The sequence below is a fragment of the Borostomias antarcticus genome, assembly GCF_949987555.1.
Source record: "Borostomias antarcticus genome assembly, chromosome: 9".
NCBI lineage: Eukaryota > Metazoa > Chordata > Actinopteri > Stomiiformes > Stomiidae > Borostomias > Borostomias antarcticus.
This window is the reverse complement of record NC_140242.1, coordinates 21425664-21450383: the sequence shown is the minus strand read 5'-3', so window position 1 is coordinate 21450383 and position 24720 is coordinate 21425664. Positions and strand designations below refer to the sequence as shown.

General features: G+C 46.5%; 1 protein-coding gene across 1 annotated transcript in view; it reads left to right on the top strand.

Moving 5' to 3' along the window:
• Positions 1-24720, top strand: part of stxbp5l (syntaxin binding protein 5L) — a gene marked incomplete at both ends in the record, with an annotated part of 160464 nt that overhangs the window by 97470 nt on the left and 38274 nt on the right. The window contains 10 exons of the mRNA XM_084443372.1: positions 3263-3326; positions 9935-10018; positions 14088-14211; positions 17168-17243; positions 18021-18178; positions 19438-19510; positions 21475-21622; positions 21932-21999; positions 22760-22800; positions 24694-24720. The exon at positions 24694-24720 is cut by the window's right edge and continues 191 nt beyond it. Of these exons, the coding sequence (XP_084299498.1) occupies positions 3263-3326; positions 9935-10018; positions 14088-14211; positions 17168-17243; positions 18021-18178; positions 19438-19510; positions 21475-21622; positions 21932-21999; positions 22760-22800; positions 24694-24720 (863 nt within the window). The remainder of the gene's footprint in view (positions 1-3262; positions 3327-9934; positions 10019-14087; positions 14212-17167; positions 17244-18020; positions 18179-19437; positions 19511-21474; positions 21623-21931; positions 22000-22759; positions 22801-24693) is intronic.

The window sequence follows — 24720 nt, the reverse complement described above, 5'->3', positions numbered from 1 at the left end:
TCCCTTCCTCCCTCCTTCCTCCTCCCTCCCTCTACCTCCTCTCACATGTTTGTCTCCCCACGCATCAATCTGTCTTGGTAGAGGAGGGGGTCGACATGTGAGTGTGAGTGAAGAACAGGGAAGGTTACGGCAGCAAATCAAAAACGGTTGTTGTGTTGCTGTTGGCGTCTGTATACGGAGATAGAAATATGGGAAAGGAATCGTGTGTGTGCATGTGCGTGTGTGTGTCCATGCACGTGTGTGTTCATGCGTGTGTGTGTGTCCGTGCATGTGCGTGTGTGTGTGTGTGAGAGAGAGAGAGAGAGAGAGAGAGGGAGAGAGGGAGAGAGGGAGGAGATGACAGTGGAGCAGAGGGAGTTTGAATAACCATGTTTGTAAGCCCCCTGTCTTGCTCAGGGAAATTAATTAGTCACCGTCGGACACGCCTCACTCCAGAGAGAGCGGGCGTGAGGCATCGACAGTGCTACTCACCCCTGCCTTTTTTCCCAACGTCGTATTATTGGGAAATGTAGTGTTGTTGAGTGTAGTCCGCGAGTCCATGGGTTATGATCTCTTAACGATGACATGCCATATTACGGGGTTGTGACTGCCATCATACATTGACCCAGGTTTGCCAGTGAGGAACACGCCTGCTCCTCCCAGGGTCTGAAAGGAAAACTAATATGCAATATATGCAATGCAATCCTGTTATTATTCCACTCCCCTCTTTTGAACACAGATACCACTAATCCTGCTCATGATTCACACCCACAGTCACACAAAATCCGCCTTTAATAATTGATAGGACTTAACAGATGTGTCATTCTTGAGGAAATTAAAGTGAAGAAAAGGCAAAGCCACTCGCTAACAGACTGTTTGCTCTTATTTGGTTGTTAATCCTTCGCGGAGGCCCCGCAAAATAGTGATTTCATTTTCTTATTATTTTTCATAGCCAGGCTATAACTGAAGAAAACATGCAAGCCACAAAGCACACTCCTTTGCTTGGTTTCTCTGCTGAGAACACACTGGGAAGAGAGAATTTGGGGTAGAGCACTGTAGCTAGATGGGTCATCTCTAAGATTGGGGCAGAACCTTCTAGACTGGACATCGGTCATTTTGGGGCTCGCGGGCCGCCCAGGTAGACGGCGAGCTGGCGCTTGGCATCGAGGAGCGAGCTGTAGCCTGCGGCCTCGGCAGATCCGCTGGCGGAGCGATGAGTCGGCCAGAACGGTCATCGGGAAGAACTCGGCCTTGAGGGTCGCCGCTGTTCATTAACACTGTCCTGTCTTTGTACTGTCCCATCTGGTCCTTGCACCCGGTCTAAGTCCTTGCACCCTGTCTAACATTGTCTCCATCAGCGTTATGCACCAACCGACCAAAAAAAAAAAATGTTAGTATAAAAACTCCCTGGCAAATCAAACTGATTGGGATTCTGAGTGATCGCTTCCTTATTGTATGTCCATGCGTCTCTTCGGTATCCTCGACGCTCCCTGTTTGCGTGTGAGTTCCTGTCTGTCCACCTGCATGTCTCTCTCTCCAGTATCCTGTCTGTCCACCTGCATGTCTCTCTCTCCAGTATCCTGTCTGTCCACCTGCATGTCTCTCTCCAGTATCCTGTCTGTCCACCTGCATGTCTCTCTCTCCAGTATCCTGTCTGTCCAGCTGCATGTCTCTCTCTCCAGTATCCTGTCTGTCCACCTGCATGTCTCTCTCCAGTGTCATGTCTGTCCACCTGCATGTCTCTCTCTCCAGTATCCTGTCTGTCCAGCTGCATGTCTCTCTCTCTCCAGTATCCTGTCTGTCCACCTGCATGTCTCTCTCTCCAGTATCATGTCTGTCCAGCTGCATGTCTCTCTGCAGTATCCCGTCTGTCCACCTGCATGTCTCTCTCCAGTGTTATGTCTGTCCACCTGCATGTCTCTCTCTTCAGTATCCCGTCTGTCCACCTGCATGTCTCTCTCCAGTATCCCTGACCCTCCATCCCTCCTTCCTCACGGTTATTTAAAGCCTGGCGACCCTCCGGCTGGTTTCGTTGCCATGGTTTCCTGGGACCTGGCGGAGCGCAGGCTGCCTGTGTGTTTCCCGACAGAGGCGCTAATCGGTGGTCTCAGATAGGGTCGGCCCACCTCTCTTCCCCAGACAGCCTTGGCTGCAATTTCGCCTCAGCCCTCGGCCAAGAGCAGGGTCAGTAGTGACATCACTGTTTACCAAGACCAGGGTCAGTAGTGACATCACTGTCTACCTTTCCCTACTGTCCCTCCCTCCCTCTCACAGCACTCTGAACTCGCTGCCATCGTCACATACAGCAGATGCAGCTCTGTGGTTAAACCGGACAGAGTGTACAGTACTTCCACTCGTCAGCCTGGTTGAGTTGTAAAGTTTGCCAGGACTTTCTTTGTGTTTACTTTCCCAGCCGAATTACACTCTATCAATACCTCTATACACAAGATATAATGGCTGAGGGAATTCAGCCCTGAACACAACAATGGAGACTTTCAGTACAAGAAAATTTCAGAGAAAAATGCTTTTCTCCAGCTGTCAAGCGATGAAACAGACACAGACAAACACACACACAGACACACACACACACACACATTATGCACACAAACACATGCTTCCCGTGCAGGCGTTGCCAGGCAATTAGAGGTCAGAGTTCACAAGTATTGTTTGGCAGGTTAGCAAAGTAGGTTGGCATTGGCAAGCTAGCAATCAATCGCTATGCATGTGCGGTGCGATATAAATTCCTGCTGTAGTCAGATAATACCATGGGCCCATTCCATGTGGGGTTCTTAGTGTTTGTAAGGAGGTGGACTGTGTGGGTAAACCCTGTCTGTGATACCTTGGCTTGGTGTATAGCTGGGGGCCTGTGTTAAAGGTAACTGTTTGCAATTGGGATTCTTCTGAAGAACTCTTGGCAGTTTAGCTCTTTATCTTGGCAGTGCAGCAGATGTGGAAAATAGGAGTAGAATCAGTCGAATTTGATGGCAGCGAGCCACATACAGTTCACCCTTGACCACCCATCATTGCTCTGGGACTGAGCTGGACCAAATGGAATGTCTAGCTATAACCTTAGCTGCAAGGTCCCAACTCATAGGGTACTTTTAATCTTCCATGGTTGAAATCTCCCACAGTAAGGTGACCAATAGGCTAAAGCCTGCTGTATTTAACACGATTAAACATGTCTTTTGGACAAATCATGGTATTTTACAGTGTATTTGAATGCTTTTTTTTTCCACTCTGTGAACTCATCTACAACCTTTCCCACTCTGTTTCTTGTTCGCAGATCGACTAAAACTCACCCGGGACCCGTGGTCCATTTGAGTGACAGCCCGAAGGATGAAGGCAAGGTGAGTAGGCGGATGACTGTTAAAAAGCAAACCTCCTCTCTCAGCAGAGTGAGGGTTAGACTACCTCCCTCTCATTCACTCATTGGCCCCTCAGGGCTCCACCGGTCGATCAGTACCCTGTGAATGACAAATCCTCCAGCTACTCTCACAGTACGCTGGGCAGAGAGATAGCAAGCCAAGCAATATCAATACATTGTTGTATTGTAGTCCATTGGAAAGGCTTTCTTGTTAAATGGGGCATCGGGCTACCGTAATATCTCTCTGTAATAACCACCCAGTGTGGCGTCACTGGCGTGGAACTAAGAACACTCGGCTTGCTGCTAACATGTACAAAGAATGGATAATTGATGTTACTACAGTGCAGCTGCAGGAAGACGCTACCAGCTTCTGGGCCCTGGGCGTCTTCCTTCAGTCGCTCTCCACACCGACGACAGGAGGGTCGGGGGTTGGGCGGTCACAGAAGGCGGTCGCTAGCTGTGGGCTTACAGGTGTGAAAACACTGTCAAAAGAACGTGACCAGCAAGGTGGTAGAGAGGACTCTTTAGGCTGTAGTGTTGGATAGTTAGAAAGAGCCATTCTACCTGAGGTGTATGTACAAAGTTGAATTTTGTTGTTGTTGTTGTTAAGTTTTGTTTATCAACTGTAGTCAACAGAATATAGCCTTAGACATGCCAGATTTCATCTTCTCAAAGCACTTCAATGTGCATCGTGGCGTGAAAGTTACACAAGGCCTAAATGCATAATTTCATGCTTAGATGGCTTTTACTCTTCTTGTTTCGGGGTGTATCAGTAGATGGAGCTGAGGCAAGGCAGTATAGCGAAAGGAGGCAGAAACTGCAAGGTGGACTGTCGTAAAGAGAGTCTGTCATTGAAGGCAGATGAAGGTTGACACTAGGGGCAGAGGAACACTGTGTGAGACACCTGTCGAGGTGTTGAGGAAGTAAGTCGGTTTGGTGTTGAGGCAATACTTATGTAGGTAGTTCATTGTGAGGCGTTGAGCGTGTGTGTGTGTGTGTGTGTGTGTATCTGTGCTTATGTGTGTGTATGTGTTTTGTATGAATGCATTTTCATCAACACATAAATGTGTGTGCTTGCGTGTTTCACACGTGAAACTGAGAGTGTCAGAGTGAAGACGGGCTGTTTTCCACCTCACCTGCTCTCCTGTGATCTGTTCTCCCACAGTCAGTCCTCACTACAGGGGGCTGTCTCTTCCTCCCTGGAGGCAGAAGTGCTTTAAATACCCCTCCATAGTGCTCCACCTCTACTGCTCAGAGTGTGTACTGTAGCAGTCCTTTAAATACCCCTCTATAGCACTCCACCTCTACAGTACAGCTCAGCGTGTGTGACAGTAGATGCTCTCTCTGCCCTCCTCCTGACTCTCTCAAGGCGCATTTACAGAGTGTGTACACCTGTTTGTGTTGCCTTTCTCATCCTGGGGGTGTGTGTACGCGTTCATCTCTAATTGGTGTGTTTTTGTACCGTCTAGACCTTTGTTTTGCCTTTCCTTTTCATTTATTTGTGTGTGTGTAAAACACGTATTTGGGTGTGCCTGTGTGTGTTTGTGGGGGTGTGTCATTTTGTGTGTATGTTTGTCTTTCTCTCCGGGTACAGTATACGAGTGTCTTGCCTTTGAGCGCTGTGATGCCGCGCTCCACCGAGGCTGCTGCCTCCATCTGATGCACCTCTCAGTGATGTTGTCTCTTCACCTCCCTGCGCAACTCCCGTATCTCATTAATCCCAAACTGCTGAGCCAGTAGATTTTACATTTTTCGCTGACAAAGGCCACTCATCTTTTATTCTCCTCCCACCTTACCTCTTTTTGACTTTCTCTTTCTTTGTTTCTTCCTGCTTCTCTCTCTCTCTCTCTCTCTCCTTCTCTCTCTCTCTATCCCCTATCCCAGGGTTTCTCAACCTGGGGTCCGGGCCCCCCTCAGGGGGGCGCCAACGATCTCATGGGGGGTGCCAGGCCTCAGACAATTTGAGGCCTTAATATTAGCTAGAAAATGGACAAAGGCACGCACATCCAAAATGTTAAAAACTGGGTGCAAGACAGAAAAACAAACTCATCAGGACAAGTAGAGTCTGCACACCAGAAATATGTTCCCAGGATTTTTAATCTGAGGTGACGTTTCAGGCTACAAGCCCTTATTCAGACAAAAATGTGATACCAAGTGGATGTGATACCAAGTGGAAGATACTGTAGAAGGGATAGCAACAACATGATATTAAAACATCTCTGCAGGTCTAAAAAAGGTGACCATTTTGATCATACTAGCAAAGAGACAATACCACAGCAATGGAGTACAGGTGCACAAAAACCACAGATTACAGAAATAAAATCAGTTTCACTAGCAACTACACACAAGGCGTGGGGTGGAGGCAAATGTACACACACACACACCCCTCTGAGAAGAGGACTGGCCAGAGAGTGTCCTTAGAGGAAAGGCCGCAAATCAGTCTTCATTTAAAACTTTTAGAGAGAGTGTCCAAAGTGTAGATCCAGAATGCCTCCCTTTTGAGCAGTAATGTGTCGATGTCGCCTCCACGGCGAGTATGTTTGACCAGTTCAATGCCTAGGTATCTGAGAGAAGACACATTATGATGAGCATGAGTAAAATGAACAGCCACTGAGCTCCTGATATCATGGTTACGGATGTTGGATCTGTGCTCAGAAATTCTTGTTTTTAGTGGTCTTGTGGTTTTGCCGATATAGGCCAGGCCGCATGGGCACTTGAGCATGTAAATCACATTGCTGGTCTTACATGTGATGATGTCTCTGATGTTAAAAGGTTTTCTTGTACGTGGGTGGTTGAATGTAATGGTTTTGTGTGTGAAATTGTGGACTGTTGCCACACATTGTGGACAGTTGCCACATCTATAATTGCCATCAGAGATGGTCTGTAAAACATGAGGCAGGGTGAGTGGTGGAAGATGGGCTCTGAGAAGAAGGTTTCTAAGATTGGGTGGTCTCTCGGATTGTCTTCAAGAGCCCACCCAATCTCAGAAACCTTCTAAGTAAGGAGTAAGGGAAGGAGGGAGGGAGTTAGTGATAACCCGACAAATACTATACTAGCCAGCTATACGGCTGGCTTCCAGCCACGCACAAAAAGTAGTCAGATTTAGCTTTCCTTACAGCTGTTATACATTTATTTCTGAGTTGTCTAAAAGAAAGCCAGTCTTGGGTATCCCTTGTGCATCTGGCACAGGACCAGGCACAATTCATATCATTAAACAAGGTAGACAGATCACTAGAAATTTTAGAAAATATATTTTAAAATCCTAGTCTTCTTAGAAGGGGCGTGTTTATCTACAAAGTGATTGAATGTTTTTACAAAAGAGTCAAGGGCGACTTGCACGTCGTCAGACTCAACTGAGCATAACGTCGTCAGACTCAACTGAGCATAAACTATTACATTCAATAATGTCATCCAAATAGGCTTGAGCATTGAATGATGTAAGATTTCTCCTCAAAACAATACGTGGCCGTGTTTTCACCAACTTTGTAGTACGGAAACTGTAGGACAATGGTCACTTATACCCAATTCAAAAACACCACAAGCAGAAATTCTGTCACATCTGTTAGAGAAGATTAAATGGAAAGTAGAGTATGAAGAGTAGACTTAGCATAATTTTTAGGATTCGGCCTAGTAGTCTCAGTGACCAACTGAGAAAGGCCCAGATTACCACTCACTTCCTTCAGGTAACCAGAAGCAACACTCTGCCAGTCCAGATTAAAATCACTATCATCTCTGAATTTGAATACAAAGAGAGCATATCAGCGATTCTCTCAATAGCGCTGACCTCAGCCTTGGGAGGCCTGTAGACACCAATCACAAACAATGAGCTACTAGGCCCCAGTTCAACCTTCAATACAAGCAGTTTGAAACCCTTTGGAATAGTAATGGCGTTATGACAGAGACAGACAGGCAAGATTTTACATAAATAGCAACCCCACCACCCCTGCCCACTCTATCGATTCTATATAAATTATATTGTTGCAGAGCTACAGAGGAGGCACTATCAGATTTTTTTAGCCAGGACTCAGACAATACCAGGACATCAGGGTCAGCCTGAAAGACAAACATTTTCAGATGATCTAATTTATGTTGCTGAAGGAGACTTCTTATCTTTAGATGAAACAGCCCAAGCCCTCTCCTTTACTTAAATGCAGTTGGATTGTTTAGACAAACCGAGGCGACTTCTAAATCAGATGGGACAGGACCTGGAATGACAGGGGCCTGGGTCAAGGGGCATAGGTGTCTCAGTGCGATTCACCGGGGGCCTAGGTCTAATAGATATGTCAGCCCAATTTGAGAAGCGGACAGGGATTCTAACCGTGATTCTAGTGGGTATGTGCTGAGGACTCACTGTCACATGGAGAGGTAAACAGTCATCAGAAAGCCCTGATGTAGCCCGATCCGAAGGAGCAGGAGGTTTATATTCATTGAATAAACAGCCGTTAAAATGGATCGGACTTACCCCACATTAGACCCTGCAGGACATCAGGGCCAGGTCTATACTCACTGACAGCAGACGAGCGCCTGATCTGCTGGGATGGAGGCCGTCCTGAGCAAAGAGGTCCCGTCGGTTCCAGAAGGTGGCAAAGTTATCGATAAAAGGAACCCTCAGCTGGCAGCAGTAGCCTTTCAGTCAGACGCGGAGCTGCTCCGGTCGGATCCTGCTGTATTCGGCGTCGCCATATTGGGGGGAGGAGAAGGGACCGGAGATGATGCAGATGAGACCTTAGCCCCTGGGAAGCAGTTGGTCTGAGCCTTCGGAACTACAACATGGCGCACCATAGAAGATCTTACTATAAGCACAGATGCAGGGGGCTTGACGTGCACGGGGGGCACTGGAGACCGCCGCTGGCGAGAGGGCACCTGACGCTGATCCTCTGGTGGAGGATGGTTACTCCGATGGTGGCCAGGTGGAGGATCATTGATCGGTATCGGTAGATCATTGAGAGGCGGGCAGCTGCCGTCCGGGTCAGGCACCAGTGTGTCGAAGAGATATTTAATCTGATGTATAGAGTGGCGGGTGGAGATTCTACCCTCCAGCTCCACAATTTTCTGGTTGTGCTGGATACATCCAGAGCAGTCTGGGGCAGCGGGATGCGGTGTCATCTGTCCCTGCGGAGAGAGGAGCAACTGCCAGTACAGGAGTAACAGAAAGTAGCAGGAAAAGTATCAGGCAGGCTTTACTGTAACAAGATGGGCTAGCTCTAACACAGGGCCAAACTTACACATGGGGCCTCACAAAGGAGGCCGCGGTGGTGAGGAGATTAGACAGCTAGCACAGTATGGATAATAAAGAAGCCTGGTAATAATAGCCAGGTGGATGGGACAGTGTGGGAATTACACGCGAGGATCCACACAGGAGTCCACAACGGAGAGTAAATTTGATAGCAATAGCAATACACACGGATCCAGCAGGGAACGTGAATTAGACTTACCGGCAAAGACCCAAATGACTGGGCCTATTGCGATGGAATAGCCTCCGGTAAGCACGTTAAGCAGAGATAGCAGACGGTCAAAATCAAGAATCTGGCATCCGTTCGTTACCGTAAAATACTTGCTGAATTGAAATAAGAAGATAAAATCACCAATATGCGAAAAATGATCGCAAATAGATGTGTAATAATGATTCAAAACAGCAAACTTAGACAGAGCTTTTCAGCAGCAAACAAATCTCCCGCTACTTCTTACTTCCGTGTATGCCACTTACTATGAATCGTGTCAACATTAATATTACTGCTACATTAGCGAAGCACTTCATTATACCCTAACTTACACCTGATGGAATTTGCGCACATACAAACATACACAGACTGGGCATTCACAGTGATTTGGGGGAAGGGCGCAAATTCCATCAGGTGTAATGGGGGTCTCTGGGCAAGAAAGGTTGGTAACCCTTGCCCTATCCCCAACACAGCCCCTTGGCACTCAGAAAAAAATAAAAATAAAATTGGCACGCAAAAGTAAATCCTCTGCAAATCACACACACGGGTGAGGTCCTGAAGCTGGAGCAAATTGCTGTGTGCTTGGTGGTACACTAGTGGAGAGGATCATCCTTCCAATCCCCCGTAATCGCATTTTACATTTGAAGAGCGATCCCCTGAGTTACCAGCCAGGGACAAGCGGGTCTGGAGGGAGGGATGGAGGGAGAGAGAGAAAGAGAGAGAGAGAGAGAGAGAGAGAGGGGAAAGGAGGGAGAGAGAGGGAGGGACGGAGAGACAGAGGGAGGAAATGATATAGAGAAGGAGAGCCTGGGGGACATGTCGGCACATCAACAGACCATCTGTTTAGAAAGGTTGGCTCTAGCATCTTGTCATATTTTGTCAGGCCAGTTAAAATGTACTTAGGGGAGCTGCAACTTTCCAACACAAATTATAAAAGGTACTGTGCTATCCCCCAACGTTTGTGTGTGTACAGGCTTTATGTCAACAGCGTTGCATTCGTCGGCTCATGAAGTTCATATCATCAGCCGTATGAGCGATATTTCTAATATTGGTTATCTAAGATCTTTTATTAAATGTTCCTCTCTTCTTCCCCCCACTTTTCTAACTGTGGCTTTACCTCCTCTTCCTCTTCCTCCTCCCTCATTCACAGCTCTTGATCGGTTTTGAGAGTGGAACCATCGCACAGTGGGACTTACGGGCCAAGAAGGCCGACTTCAGAATCTACTATGATGAGGTGAGCTCCTCTACATGCCAGTTTCCCTTGGCGATTCCTCCTCACATGTCCTGTCAGATTTACTAGTGTTCTTATGTGTGTGTCTCATTTGGTGTTCTACTATATCTATGACATGGTCAAAGTAAAGTTTAAGTGCAAAATAAAATCACCTTGTGAACAATATGTTAGTTCGAGGTCACATCCTTTTCCCTGGATGTTATTCAACCTGTGTGCCCTCAAACCCGTCTCGAAACATTTCACCCTCCTGCAATAAGCGGCCTCGTTACCAATGAGCCTGTCCTCATAATTGATCTGCCAGCACATCTCTTATCTCTCCAAAGGAGAAGTGTCTGGGGTGCTGTTAAGTATCCCTCGTTTGATACGCGCACGTGTCTGGTGCCTGGCGTCGGGAGAACAGAAAACAACCCTCTAATCAAAGAGGTTCTATGAAGCGAGGATGAGGCATCGCCATGGCAGCCGAGGCAAAAGACGTGCGACAAAGGAAACTCTCAGACCGCTGATGCTAATTCAAAGAGGTGGAGACTCTTAGTGCACGACACTGATTAACAGAGTTCGAGAGGAGCACGGAATAAATAGTGAACCACGCTTGGCTTCAATTATTATTATTATTAATAATAATAATAATAACTAGAAGGGCACTCAGAGAGTGCAGACCTCCACCCATGATGTCTGTCATCAGCACGTGCAGTGACATTAGGGTACCAATACTTGGAGGCAGGGGCGCCGCTAGGAATGTTGGGCCCTATGAAAGAATATAATATTGCTGTTGATAGCTTTGGGTCGTTCCAATTACCACTGGTAGCTAATGCTAGTGCAACACAATGAAGTCGCATTAGCCTGTCCAAAAACCACCCCAAAACACCCAAAGCGCACCAAAAAACAAATTAAATATGAGCAAAGTTATTTTGTGTCTATTTACCATCCGTTTTGAATTCAAACTATCGTGTAATCCATTCTGGTTTGGAACCTATATTTCTGTCGCTCATGCTTGCACTTTGTTGACATTGACAAGCGCTGGCTCCAGGCTGGCTCAGTTTTTGAGAAAAACAGAGTTATGGACTTCATAATTCCTCCCAGCTCAAAGCATGTGGAAGTTTCTACTCACTCCGGCCTGCCTACATGTTGGTGGTGGTTGCAAAGTTGAAGTTGAAGTGGTTGAAAACCACTACATTGAAGACATACTGTTGTGCACTTGCAAATGATATATAGCATTCACACAAAATATTATTAGGATAGTCTGTACATCTGTTACTGATCAAGCTCTCCCTAAAAATCCAAACTGGATGCTATCTGGCTGTGCTCTCTGATGTATCTTAGCTAGCTAGCTAGATAGATAGAAATGACAGGACCGACAGCAGTAATCTAGTGCTAGCTAGGCCCGTAGCCAGCCTGGTGAAGGGGCGGAGCTGTTCCTCTCGCAAATCAGCAATTTTATAATTTTGAACATAAACACGTCCTGCATTCTGTCTGGTGAATTTTGATGTGGCAATGTATGCCCTTTCTGCATCAATTAATGGTGTAAACACAAAATTCAGGCACCAGGTGACAATTCAAAATAATGGAATATACTGTAATGCAATAAGGGTCATTCTGTATTGCTTTCAAAAATGTATTCTCCTAAAGATATCCCTTTTGTGTCAACACACATAGGCATGAATCATAGCCAGCTACAGTGGGTAGGGCTGTAGTAGCCTACTAGCTAGCCAGCCAGCTTGGTCATAGGCTAACGTTAGGACCATATTGCGCTAGGGCCATAATGTAATTTGGATCCCCTCCAAAATTTGTATGGGTTCTTATTTGGCCCATGCTACACCCCTCAACCAAGTTTAATTAAAATCGGTGTTGTAGTATTTGCCATGGAAGCATTAATCGTGTGCTGGTCTGGTCTAAGTGGCCATGTAAAACAAAACAAAAAAAATAATATTTACTAGATTCACCCTGTGATTCGGATCCGCTCCAAATTTTAACGGGTTCTAAGTTGACCCATGCTACACCACTCCTCCAAGTTTAATGGAAATCGGTCTGATAGTTTTTGTGTTATCCTGCTGACCAACGAACACATGCTGACAAACATGCTGGAAGAAAGGATAAGACCTGGCCAGCAACAGGCTCAGATGCTAAACAAATATTTTAAATGATAAAAAAAAATAAAAACAGGCTAAAATGCAGAGAGCTCAGGGTGAAACTTAAAGGCCAGGGCTCTTATAAATGCATTGTTAAACAGATGGTTAATAGGTATAGGGGTAGGACACAAGGATTCCACAACAGGAGTCAACGGTGGAGATAGCGGCACACTGTGTAGGGGTCCAGATGGGAACGAAACTTACCGGCAAAGGCCCAACAAGTGGGCCTGCTGTGGTGAAACGACCTATGGTAAGTATGTTTAAAGCAGAGATGGCATAGGACAGCAGTGATAGCGTCCTGTTTCTGAACTTTCCCAGGCTAGGCGGCCAACGTCACTGTAGCCGGTTTTGTAAGCAGTACCCCCGTAGCCATAGCGTTAGCATTAGCTAGCTGTGTCCATTCAATCCCGACAGACCTGAATCTCGAGAAATCTAAACGTCGGATTGTTAAAATAATTACTTTGTTAAAATGAATAGATGGAAACCACCACTATAAAGCGATCGCAAAGAGATGGTATAAAACTGGATTAAAACAAACTTTTCGGCACAGCAACTCACAGCCGAATAGAAAGTCCCTGAAGAGGTTCCCAGTCATGAGCCAAACTAATTGGATTGCCGTATTGATTGTTTTACATGGTAATGAATCGGGACGATACATAGAAAGGTTTATCTCTCCCCACACCTGTCCATTTCCTTTGTTTCCCTCTGTTCCTGGCCTCTTGCGGTCCTGTGCGTTGCTGGGGTATTGATCCTGCTCTCATGGCTCTGCTCATGTTTACTCTAATTTAGAGGCTAGCTGGTTGACAGACAGATGGTGTTTCTGGTTGATGCTCTGCAATAACATACACTGCCATTAAACCCCTGGAACTTGTCCAGAAAGCTGCTGCTCGCCTGGTGTTCAACCACCCCAAGTTCTCCCACACAACTTCCTTTCTCTGTTCCTACACTGGCTCCCTGTAGCAGCTTGCATCCAGTTTAAAACTCTGGTACTAGCCTACAGGGCAATGAAAGGAATTGCTCCCTTTTACCTCCAGGCCATGGTCAAACCCTATACCCCCTTCGACCACTACGCTCTGCTACCTCAGGGCGACTGGTTGCCCCGTCACTCTGAGGCCCCTGCGATCGATCGGCACGGTCACGGCTCTTCTCTGTCCTGGCCCCGCAGTGGTGGAAAGAACTGCCCACTGACGTCAGGACAGCAGAGTCGCTGCCCATCTTTCACCACAGGCTCAAAACTCATCTCTACCATGATCCTCCCTCTTGAGCACCTATTGTATTTTAAATTGCTATTCTTGCACTTTGCCTTCAGCACTAGATTGTGCTCTTTGTCACTTGTTTTAGAAAGGAGATGGACTTGTGAGTTCTGGCAAGTAGTAGTACATAGTCCCATGTTAAATGCAATTATTGCAATTGTCAGCTAAATGACTGTAATGTGTAATGTAACGTAAAAGCCGTTGAGATTTGCAACCTCCTGTTTGGAAAAAAACCTAGTTAACTAGATATTCAGAAATGTCCTGCTGCATTTGCATTGGTCGAACTTCTGGAGGCACAGACAGAGTGTGGGTGGAGAGCAGCAAGCAGCTCGTTAAAGCCACAGAAACAGAAACAGCCTATCCAGAACACGACTGAAACATAGAGTTATTAGAGCCATGCTAGAATCGGAGTGATGTTTTCAGCAAAAATATTCAAAGACATGTTTTGGGGACCACAGAGACCTTTATTAACTTGTTGAAAAGGATAAAAGGGGACCTTCAAAAGGGGACCTCTAATAATGAATAATAAGTAACCTTGAGAACCAATGGTTCTGGAGCCTAGTGGTCCATAGGATAGGAGCCCATCTCCTGATTCCTTAGCGTGAGGCAACTTGATGTACAAGTACACCCCCTAGACATGATCCCCAATCCAGCCCTTGACCCTCTCCTGCCCCCCTCTCTCTCCCCATCTAGGCCATCCATTCGGTGAGCTGGCACCACGAGGGGAAGCAATTTATGTGCAGCCACTCAGACGGCAGCCTGACTATGTGGAACCTGAGGAACACAGCCAAGCCCTTCCAGATCTCATTCCCTCATGGTGAGACACTCACACAAAAACACTCACACAAACACACTCACACAAACACACTCACACAAGCAGACGTACACCCAAACTCACAGAGACACACATACACCCACACTCACAAACACACATACACAAGCACTCATACAAACACACATACACCCACACTCACAGAGACACACATACACCCACACTCACAGAGACACACATACACCCACACTCACAGAGACACACAAACACCCACACTCACAGAAACACACATACACCCACACTCACAGAGACACACATACACCAACACTCACAGAGACACACATACACCCACACTCACAGAGACACACATACACCCACACTCACACAGACACACATACACCCACACTCACACAGACACACATACACCCACACTCACAAACACACGTACACAAACACTCATACACTCACACAAACACACATACACCCACACTCACACAGATACACATACACCCACACTCACACAAACACTCACACACCCACATTCACACAGACACACATACACCCATACTCACACAAACGCACATACACCGACACTCACACAAACACACATACACTCACACAAACAGAGACAGACGTACACCCACACTCACACAAACATTCATACACCCACACTCACACAGACACATATACACTCAAACAAACAGAGACGGGCATACACTCACACAGACACACGTACACCCACACTCACACAGACACATACACCCACACTCACACAGACACACGTACACCCACACTCATACAGACACATACACCCACACTCACACAAACATTCATACACCCACACTCACACAGACACATACACCCACACTCACAAACATTCATACACCCACACTCACACAGACACACGCACACCCACACTCACACAGACACATACACCCACACTCACACAAACATTCATACACCCACACTCACACAGACACACGTACACCCACACTCACACAGACACATACACCCACACTCACACAAACATTCATACACCCACACTCACACAAACACACATACACCCACACTCACACAGACACATACACCCACACTCACACAAACATTCATACACTCACACAAACACACATACACCCACACTCACACAAACATTCATACACCCACACTCACACAGACACACGTACACCCACACTCACACAGACACACATACACCCACACTCACACAGACACACATACACCCACACTCACACAAACAAACATTCATACACCCACACTCACACAAACACACATACACCCACACTCACACAGACACACATACACCCACACTCACACAGACACACGTACACCCACACTCACACAGACACACATACACCCACACTCACACAAACACACATACACCCACACTCACAGAGACAGACATACACCCACACTCACACAAACAGACGTACACCCACACTCACACAGACACTCACACACCCACACTCACACAAACAGATGAACACCCACATTCAAACAAATAGACATATGCACACACTCACAGAAGCAGACATGCACACAGACTCTCACACAGACATATACATACATACACACACACACACACACACACACACACACACACACACACACACACACACACACACACACACACACACACACACACACACACGCCAACTGATATAACAATGGACTACATTCGGGCCAGTGGACTACACATAAAAGGCGGTGAGTTGCTTTAACTCAAGGCTCTGCCGAGCTCCCAGCCAGCACTCTATCCCCCACCAAGTGAAACAATGGCTGAAAAGTAGTGTGAAGACACTGTGATTGGCTGAATGATACGCTGCAGTCTCCGCCGCGCTCCTCGTCACCAGTCTCCATGAAAGAGCGGTGGTGTGTGTGTCGGGGCGCACACGCACACACACACACACACACACACACATACTGTACAGGAGCGACACAAGGGGATGAGTAATAGGCAAAGAGCAGAGGGCCAAAGATACAGCTGAATGTCTGACAGACTCTGTTTGTCTGTGTCCAATCTGAGCGTGGTGTTGTGGTATTAGTCACCAAGCCTGACATCAGTGAGATGGATGAAATGTAGGACAATGCAACTCATGAGTCAGTAAAGGTTAACGTGACAGCAACTCCTGGTGAAATATGACTCCAGGCTTCCGTTTGCTCTGTGATATTTGTCCCTTTTTGTTATTAACTTCCTGAGGGACTAGGGACGAATGTTGTTTTGACATGACTCCCAGGGAGGATAAACCTCCATAACTACAGGACCTTTAATCAACCACACGGTGACACACGCAGATACACACAGCTGAGCGGCAACAGCGCACAACACACACATTTGTCCTTTGCATTGTCCAACCTGTCCTCCTCCAGGGTCAGCCTGGAGCAGTGGGCAGCCTCATCAGTGGCGCCCGGGGAACAGTTCTGAAGAGTATCTGTTCTTCTGCATGTTTTTCGTATTGGGTTCTTGGGAGGAAACAGATTATGCTGTATCCCTGGTGATGGTATGCCAGATGATATGCCAGGTATTTTTGTATTTTATTAGTTAGTTTGTTAGCTAGTTTTCGTATCAGACATGACTTCTACTGTAGTTGTAGGAGCATGCAGTACCCCCCCCCCCCCCCTTCCCAACCCCAACCCACATCGTTAGTTTTTTCCCTACCAGGTTTGAAAGGAAAACGATCATCCATCTTCTCTCTGTACTTGAACGTGATTTGTGCTGATGAAAGTCACCTTGGGTGGGAGCTTCTGCCTTCTAGATGAGAGATTGTTCTCACACAACGTGATTTACTGCACTAACAAGCCTGGTGAAATCACAGTCCTTTGAACCAGAATAGGAATTCGTTTGACAGGCCCGGGGAAGAAATCGCTCTACTTTGTTGACACCATTGAAAAATGTTGATAGGATGACACGTTATTGAAAGTGAATCTGATGGAAGGAACGCTGCGCAACTTTAGTACTAGTCTCCCTCCCCCTCTTCTCCATTAGGTAAGATACAGAAGGATGGAAGGAAGGAATCGTGTAAACCCATCCTCAAAGTGGAGTACAAGATATCGAGGAACAGGTAAATACTATCCTTGTCCACCCTACGGCACACACATATCCACCGAGTCACATCCCCTGAACTGTACTTACTGCCATCGCATGATTGAGTTCTATTATGTCTTCCTTCAACGGTTTTGGGATTACAATACAATGGGGCTTAATGCTTTAGTTTGGCGAATTTGAATTTGAAAGAAGACACTCCGGGAAAGACGGTGAAGAACAATGACAGACACCTACACAGATAGTGCCAGTCAACGTGCTGTTACACTCCATAAAGATGCGGATAAGGGACACAAGCTTGTTTGTCACGACTGCAACCCAGCGCGACCGTGGGTGGTTCTCTAAAGGCCTCGCGTGCGGATTGATCCATTCATACCGAGTTGTTGGGTCAGTTGGTCCCAGGACAGGCCGAGATGGACGCATTCACATTCCGACTTGGTTGACTCAGTCTGGTGCTGACTCACTGGCTAGCAAGGCTGGACACCAACATTTGCTCTCTGAGTGAGTGGGAGGGGCAAGTCAAGAGGCTGAAATCTAGACTGATATCCTGATATGACAACATTTTGTATGTTCCCTCTCCCTGTAGAGACAATGTTTTCTCCCTGCAGAGAAGACTTCCTGTCCGGTTTACTTCTTCCAACCTCTATTTGCGAGCACACTTTCTTTGCTCCATGCTTTGGCTGTGCTGTATTACAGGGCCAGTTTGTTCCAAACTCTTTATGACGCACTACTGTTAATCTCCTGAAAGCCGCCACCCACACTAACGACCTTCCCCCTTCCCCCCCTGATCCCGTAGCAGCGAGCCGTTCGTCATCTTCTCCGGGGGACTGTCGTATGACAAGGCCGGACGGCGGCCCACCCTGACCATCATGCACGGCAAAGCCATCACTGTGCTGGAGATGGACCACCCCATTGTTGAGTTCCTGGTCCTCTGCGAAACCCCCTACAACAACGGTGAGTGGTTGTGATCTCCGATTGGCTGGGTTTGGAGATAAATTCAAGATCAAGATTCAAGATTCATTTTATGTTGTCATGTAATGTACGGTGTAGTCACAGTGAAATGTTGCTCCAGGCTCCGGGATTATGCTCCAAGATAAATGTTACTGTTAATTTGCATGTTGTGTAATAGATATTCTATGGAGCCCATAGCATTATATAGACTTGTTAGGTGCCCTTAAATTAGGTGCCCTTAAGTCTTTATAGAATGGGTACATATGCTAGAAATCTTCAGTTCTGTAATGATTGTGTTTGACACAACCTCTGCACCTCTATTTCCTCGTCCCCCTATTCTCTCTCTCCCTCTTTCGTCTCTCTCTCTCTCTCTCACACACACACATACACTCTCTCTCTCGCTCTCTCGCTCTCTCGCTCTCTCTCTCTCTCTCTCTCTCTCTCTCTCTCTCTCTCTCTCTCTCTCTCTCTCTGACTTGTGACTCTGACTGTGCTCCGTGATAATTTATTGTAATCACAGTCCAAGCTGTGATGTTAATGAGCACCTTGGCAGATCTTAAATGGCTTTCTCTGTCTCACACCTGTGGAGAGCAGGGGAGAAGGGCTTCATTAGCATATGCACAAACACAGAGAGCAGGGTGAGGGGGTCACCATGACTCATGTTTGTGTGCTGCTCAAGGAGCTACTTGCTGGCTCCACCACAATGACCGCAGCACAGCAGGAGTTCCCACACTAGACTACATAATGTATTTGGCAACTAGCGAAGGACATGAAAACAAAATTCATTTGTGTGGGTTGTTAACTTCCACAAAACTGATAATGTTTCTGAGTGGGCCAAAATGTATGCAGTTAGTATCCAGCTTGTGTCAGGTAGATGTGTTTCTGCCTAAAGTATTTCTCCCACTTAGAATTTAAATGGTTTCCTTTCTCCTTGTACAGATGGCTATGTCAATTTCTCAGGACCTGCAAAACGTTAAAATGTTTATTTATGAGTTTGTTTATCATAATATCATTTCCATTCATCCCTGTACAGATGGTTACCAGTATTTGTTACTACTGGCTTGTGTGTGGAATTCTTCACACTCAGTTTGTTTGTTTATGCTGTTTCTTTTCTGTTGTCCTGTCTTTGCACTGTCCTGTCTCGTCCCTGCACCCTGTCCAATGTTTTCTCCAAGTTATGCACCACGACGGAAAGCAAATTCCTAGTATGTTGAAAAACTGTGTGACAATAACATGAATTGTGATTGTGATTGTATTTACAGAGGTCCAGGAGCCTTATGCTGTGGTGGTGCTTCTAGAGAAGGACTTTATTGTGGTGGATCTGACACAGAGCACGTAAGTGCACGCACACACACACACACACATGCATACATGCACGCAAACTCACACACACATGCACACACATGCACGCAAACTCACACACACACACACATTCACGGACACACGCACGCGCACACACACGCATGCACGCAAACTCACACACACACATGCACGCACACACACACACACGCACACAAACAAACATCTACACTCCTGTCACGGCCGGCTCTTGACCGCGACAAAAATGGAGGCACACACCAGAATGTACGCTTTAAATAATGATAATTTATTTAGAACATAAGAATAATAATAATAATACTAATGCATGGGATGTAGATGGTAGATTATCAGTGGTGTAGATGTGTATGGATGTAGTGAAATGTGTGAATGCAGGGGTGTTGTATAGTGTAAACCCAGGACAGAACTGAACCCAAAAGCCTACGTGGTGCTTCTCTGAAAGGAGAGGGAGAGACTGAACCTAGGGCCGGTGAGAGAGGGAGAGACTGAACCTAGGGCCGGTGAGAGAGGGAGAGACTGAACCTAGGGCCGGTGAGCCTTTGTAAGGCCCGGGCGTATCCGCCCACAGACTGTCCAGGACAGCCTAGGCTGTCACACTCCCTTCTACAGTACAATATATCTCTTTGTCTCTCCCTCTCATGCACCTGCCCCCCCCCCACACACACACACACTCACACACACACTCTTTCTCACTCACCCAGCCTTCTGAGGCAGTGCTCTCCTGTAGCGCCTCCCCTCGGGCTGCCAGCCTGTGTGGGCTGATGGGAGCAGACGGGACTGGGGGGGAGGTATCGCCTGTCACCTCCTGACATGACTGAATGTGACTCCTGTCTCCGTCACCCGGGCGTCAGGCCCGATATGAGACATCACCTGAAAGGATAAGAACGCCGCTCGCGACAAACCAAGCAGTCTGCAACACTATCTGGGGGCTCAAAGATGTATCGAGACTGCGCCTCGTCTGCGTCAGCTCGCAAGGGGGAAAGAGTCCCATCTGGTCACTCGTGTGACAAATGTGTCACTTCGCCTTAAGAGGCTCGGCACTTAGAAAAGATGTCCTCTGCTGCTCTGGGCTGTCCTGAGACACGCCGTCGCTGACGGACGGGGGCAAAGACGGCATCATTCTGCCACCGCCGCAAAGGCCAAGGCTACCGCAGATAATAACGCCGTCGAAACGCCTCACCGCTCTATGAGATAATTAATGGAAGGTCCTTGAGGTGTCATTTGATCCTCACTAGTTTATCAATCCCAGATTGTCTGCGTGAACATGATTAAGCGGTTGTTCCAAACCGCTAATTGGCCTTAATTGATGCGTCCTCTATCAGGGGGAGTGTTCAGCAAGTATACGAAGCAAACAATGAACAGCTAAAAAGAGCGTCACGTTATTTCCTTTTTACATAGTCTATTTCCTTTTTACAAAGTCTATTTCCTATTTACATAGTCTATTTCCTTTTTACATAGTCTATTTCCTTTTTACATAGTCTATTTCCTTTTTACATAGTCTATTTCCTTTTTACATAGTCTATTTCCTTTTTACATAGTCTATTTCATGCAGTGAGGATAGAGACCGACTTTAACCCATTCTCTCTCTGTTATGTGTGTGTGTGTGTGTGTGTGTGTGTGTGTGTGTGTGTGTGTGTGTGTGTGTGTGTGTGTGTGTGTTTGTGTGTGTGTGTGTTCGCCTGTGTGTTGGCTTGTGTGTGTGTGTGTTTGCCTGTGTGTTTGCTTGTGTGTGTGTGTGTGTGTGTGTGTGTTCGCTTGTGTGTTGGCTTGTGTGTGTGTGTGTGTGTGTGTTCGCCTGTGTGTTTGCTTGTGTGTGTGTGTGTGTATGTGTGTGTGTGTGTTCGCCTGTGTATTTACCTGTGTTTGCTTGTGTGTTGTGTGTGTTCGCCTGTGTGTTTGTGTGTGTGTGTTCACCTGTGTGTGTGTGTGTGTGTGTGTGTGTGTGTGTGTGTCCTTTGCAGTTTCCCTATCTTTGAGAACCCCTACCCCATGGATATCCATGAGTCCCCGGTCACCTGCACGGCCTACTTCGCAGACTGTCCCCCCGACATCATCCCCATCCTCTACTCCATAGGGGCCAAACACAAGAAGACCGGCTACAGCCAAAAGGTCAGGGCGGCCATTCTTTACACTATATTGTATACTTCTGGGTCGAGATGTTCTTGAAGTGTAGCATGATGTACAAGGTAGAAAGGATTGCACTTTTGAAATCATTAGTTTGATTCTGTGTCAGGAATCTGAAATAAAGTGGACCTCAAGTATTTGAAGGACTGTGTAAGGTCAAATACAGGAATGTATGACATTGATCCAGCTGGCGTGTCTCAAAAGCCATTTGACAGGTTAAGTTAAGTTGGAATGTAAAGAAAGGAGTCAATTTTGTCAGTTAATTGAATGATCAGTGTCTCTTCTTTCTTCCAGGAGTGGCCAGTGAGTGGGGGCACGTGGACATTAGGGTCCCTGACCTACCCCGAGATCATCGTCACAGGGTGAGTGTTTTGAGCAGTTTGACCGCGACTGTGACAGCGACTGTGGAATGACCACCAAGATGGAGCATATACTGTAACCCTTCCAGCTCCTCTCTGCTTTTTACAGTCGGCTTAATGCCCTTTTCAGTAATGTTTAGTTTAGTTTAGTGTTCATTTTGTCAGGGACAGTGTCCATTGATGAATGTACCAGAATTAGCCAAGGCTAGTTTTCATCTGTAGTCCCTGGACAGCGTAAAAAAAGGACAAAACAATTACTAACACAAGAAGCAACATCTGTCATTAACATGTTCCAGTAACAAAGGAATGTGCTATGTGTGCTAAGTTACGTCAATCCTGATTAGGCCATCTGACCTGATTACATTTCTTAAAAGTTAACTTGGAAGCTTGACCGTTTCTGCTGCTGCTTCTTTGGACATTATAAATGCACCCCTGTGGTCTAAATGCCAGGGCCCACTGTGACTGGGGCAGTCTGACCATGTCACTCAAAACATCCATTGTGTGTAAGAAAGCCCAAGGCTGGTATTAGAGTGTCACTGTGGGAGACTGCAGCTATTAAAGTGTATGAAAGGCCAGTCGCTGGGTTCCATTCAGAGTACCTCTTGAAACGTCTGAGACTTTGCAGGTTTACTTCTGCTGCAGTATTGACCTGTGCTTTTCTCTCTCCCTCTCTCTCTCTCTCTCTCTCTCTCTCTCTCTCTCTCTCTCTCTCTCTCTCTCTCCTTTCTCTCTCTCTTTCTATTGCTCTTTCTCACTCGTTCAGACACGCGGACGGTTCAATAAAGTTTTGGGACGCCTCTGCGAGTAAGTGTGGCTACTCTCTCATTCTCTTTGTAACTCTCGTCATGAATCTACCTCTCTCCCTCCCTGTCTCACTTTCTCTCTCTCCCTCTCTCTCCCCTTCTCTCTCTCTCCCACTGTCTCTCTTTCATATTATTCCTCAAGTCAACCTACAGCTATATTATAATATGAACATATCAACCCAATCGACTCCATCCATACCAAGCTTGTAATAAAAAACTTCGAAGTCAGTACATGATAACGTAGCCAATAGCCAACTGACTCTGAACCACAAACAGCATATTTGTTTTTCCCAATTGCTAAGACACATTTCTTGACACCCTCCACCCTTTTCTCAGCGCTGTAAGCACAAAACCCAATTTTCAAACTACATTCACAAAACCTCTGACTCTTCTTTCAAAACCAAACAATGTTGTCAGATCATACCCCAAGTCAGTCAAAATTAAAAACACTACTGAGCAGTCATTACACACTACATCAAAGAACGGAAAACACAAAGAGCATGTCAACTATGAGGGCCTCTCGCTGTTGAGAGAACAAAGGTGTCCTTCTACCCTCGTACTGTAAACTTTCAATGACAAAAAAGCAATTACCTGTTCTCTGCTCCGAATCTCCGGATTATGGTGGACACAGCGAATCTGCTGATGTTGGGATGCACTCTTTCTCCTGCTTCCCTCATTGTCATTCCATGGACAAGAACACGGTCTGTCACAGTAGCTCAGGTTTCATCGGAGATGACTGTTCTTTGTCTTCCTCGCCCCTCTCCTCTTCCTCCTTGCCCCCGTCCTCCTACCCCACCTCTTACACACACTCCTCCTCTTCCTTGGCCTCTGTTTCTGTCCATTGTTCAACCTTCACCAACCTTCTGCTCTCTAAACCGGCTTATATTGGTCTCATCACATCATTAGGAACAAGTGTGATCAGTTTTGAGTGATTGTGTGTAAACTTTTACACCTGTGCTTTAATAAAGCATTATGGAACGAGAAGCAGTGGGATGTCACGTATATCGCCACGGCTAGCGGGAGTGGTTAGGCATGACGCGCATTGGAGTGCCGTTACACCCCCCACTAGCCGTGGCAATATCCGTGACATCCCACGGCTTCGAGTTCCATAATGCTTTTATACAACGGTTGCCACATCTATCCGTCAATATTTCAAAAAGAAAGACAATACGAACTTGAAAATGTATTTTTAATGAAACTATTTGTTAATCATTTGCGGATACTTCCGCTGAAAAAGGGAACGTTGCCACAGCTACAGCACATCTTTGTAAACATTGATCTGGACACTGCCACGGCTACTAATAAGAGGTGGATTGATATTAAAAGATGTGCGAACATTCCATCTTAGCGTGGGGATATTGTGATTATCGCCACGGCTGGAATGCAAACAGACCAATAGAGACAATGGACCAGATCTATACCGTTGTATAATTGTGTTTAACTTTTGCTACTTGTGCTAACCATTATGCATGGCAAGTGCATCACGGTGCAAAATGTGTTTTAGTGAGTGAGAATGTGTTTGCAAGTTGTGTCTAACTAGGTGAAAAGTGTTTATGGTTTTGCCAAAAGAGTGATCAATTCAATACATGGGTTCAGGCCACTGAGTATTTGGTTCAGACAATAGGGTTTAGTGTTTTAGCTATTGGGAAAAACTGTAACACTAACCCTGTCACATCTCCCTCTGTGTGTGTGTGTGTGTGTGTGTGTGTGTGTGTGTGTGTGTGTGTGAGTGTGTGTGTGTGTGCGCGCGTGTGTGTGTGTTTGCGTGCATGTGTGAGTTTGCGTGCATGCATGTGTGTGTGTGTGTGTGTGTGTGTGTGTGCGCGTGTGTGTGTGTGTACGTGTGTGTGTGCGCGCGTGTGTGTGTGTGTGCGTGTGTGTGTGTCCTGTGCAGTCACGCTCCAGATGCTGTACAAGCTCA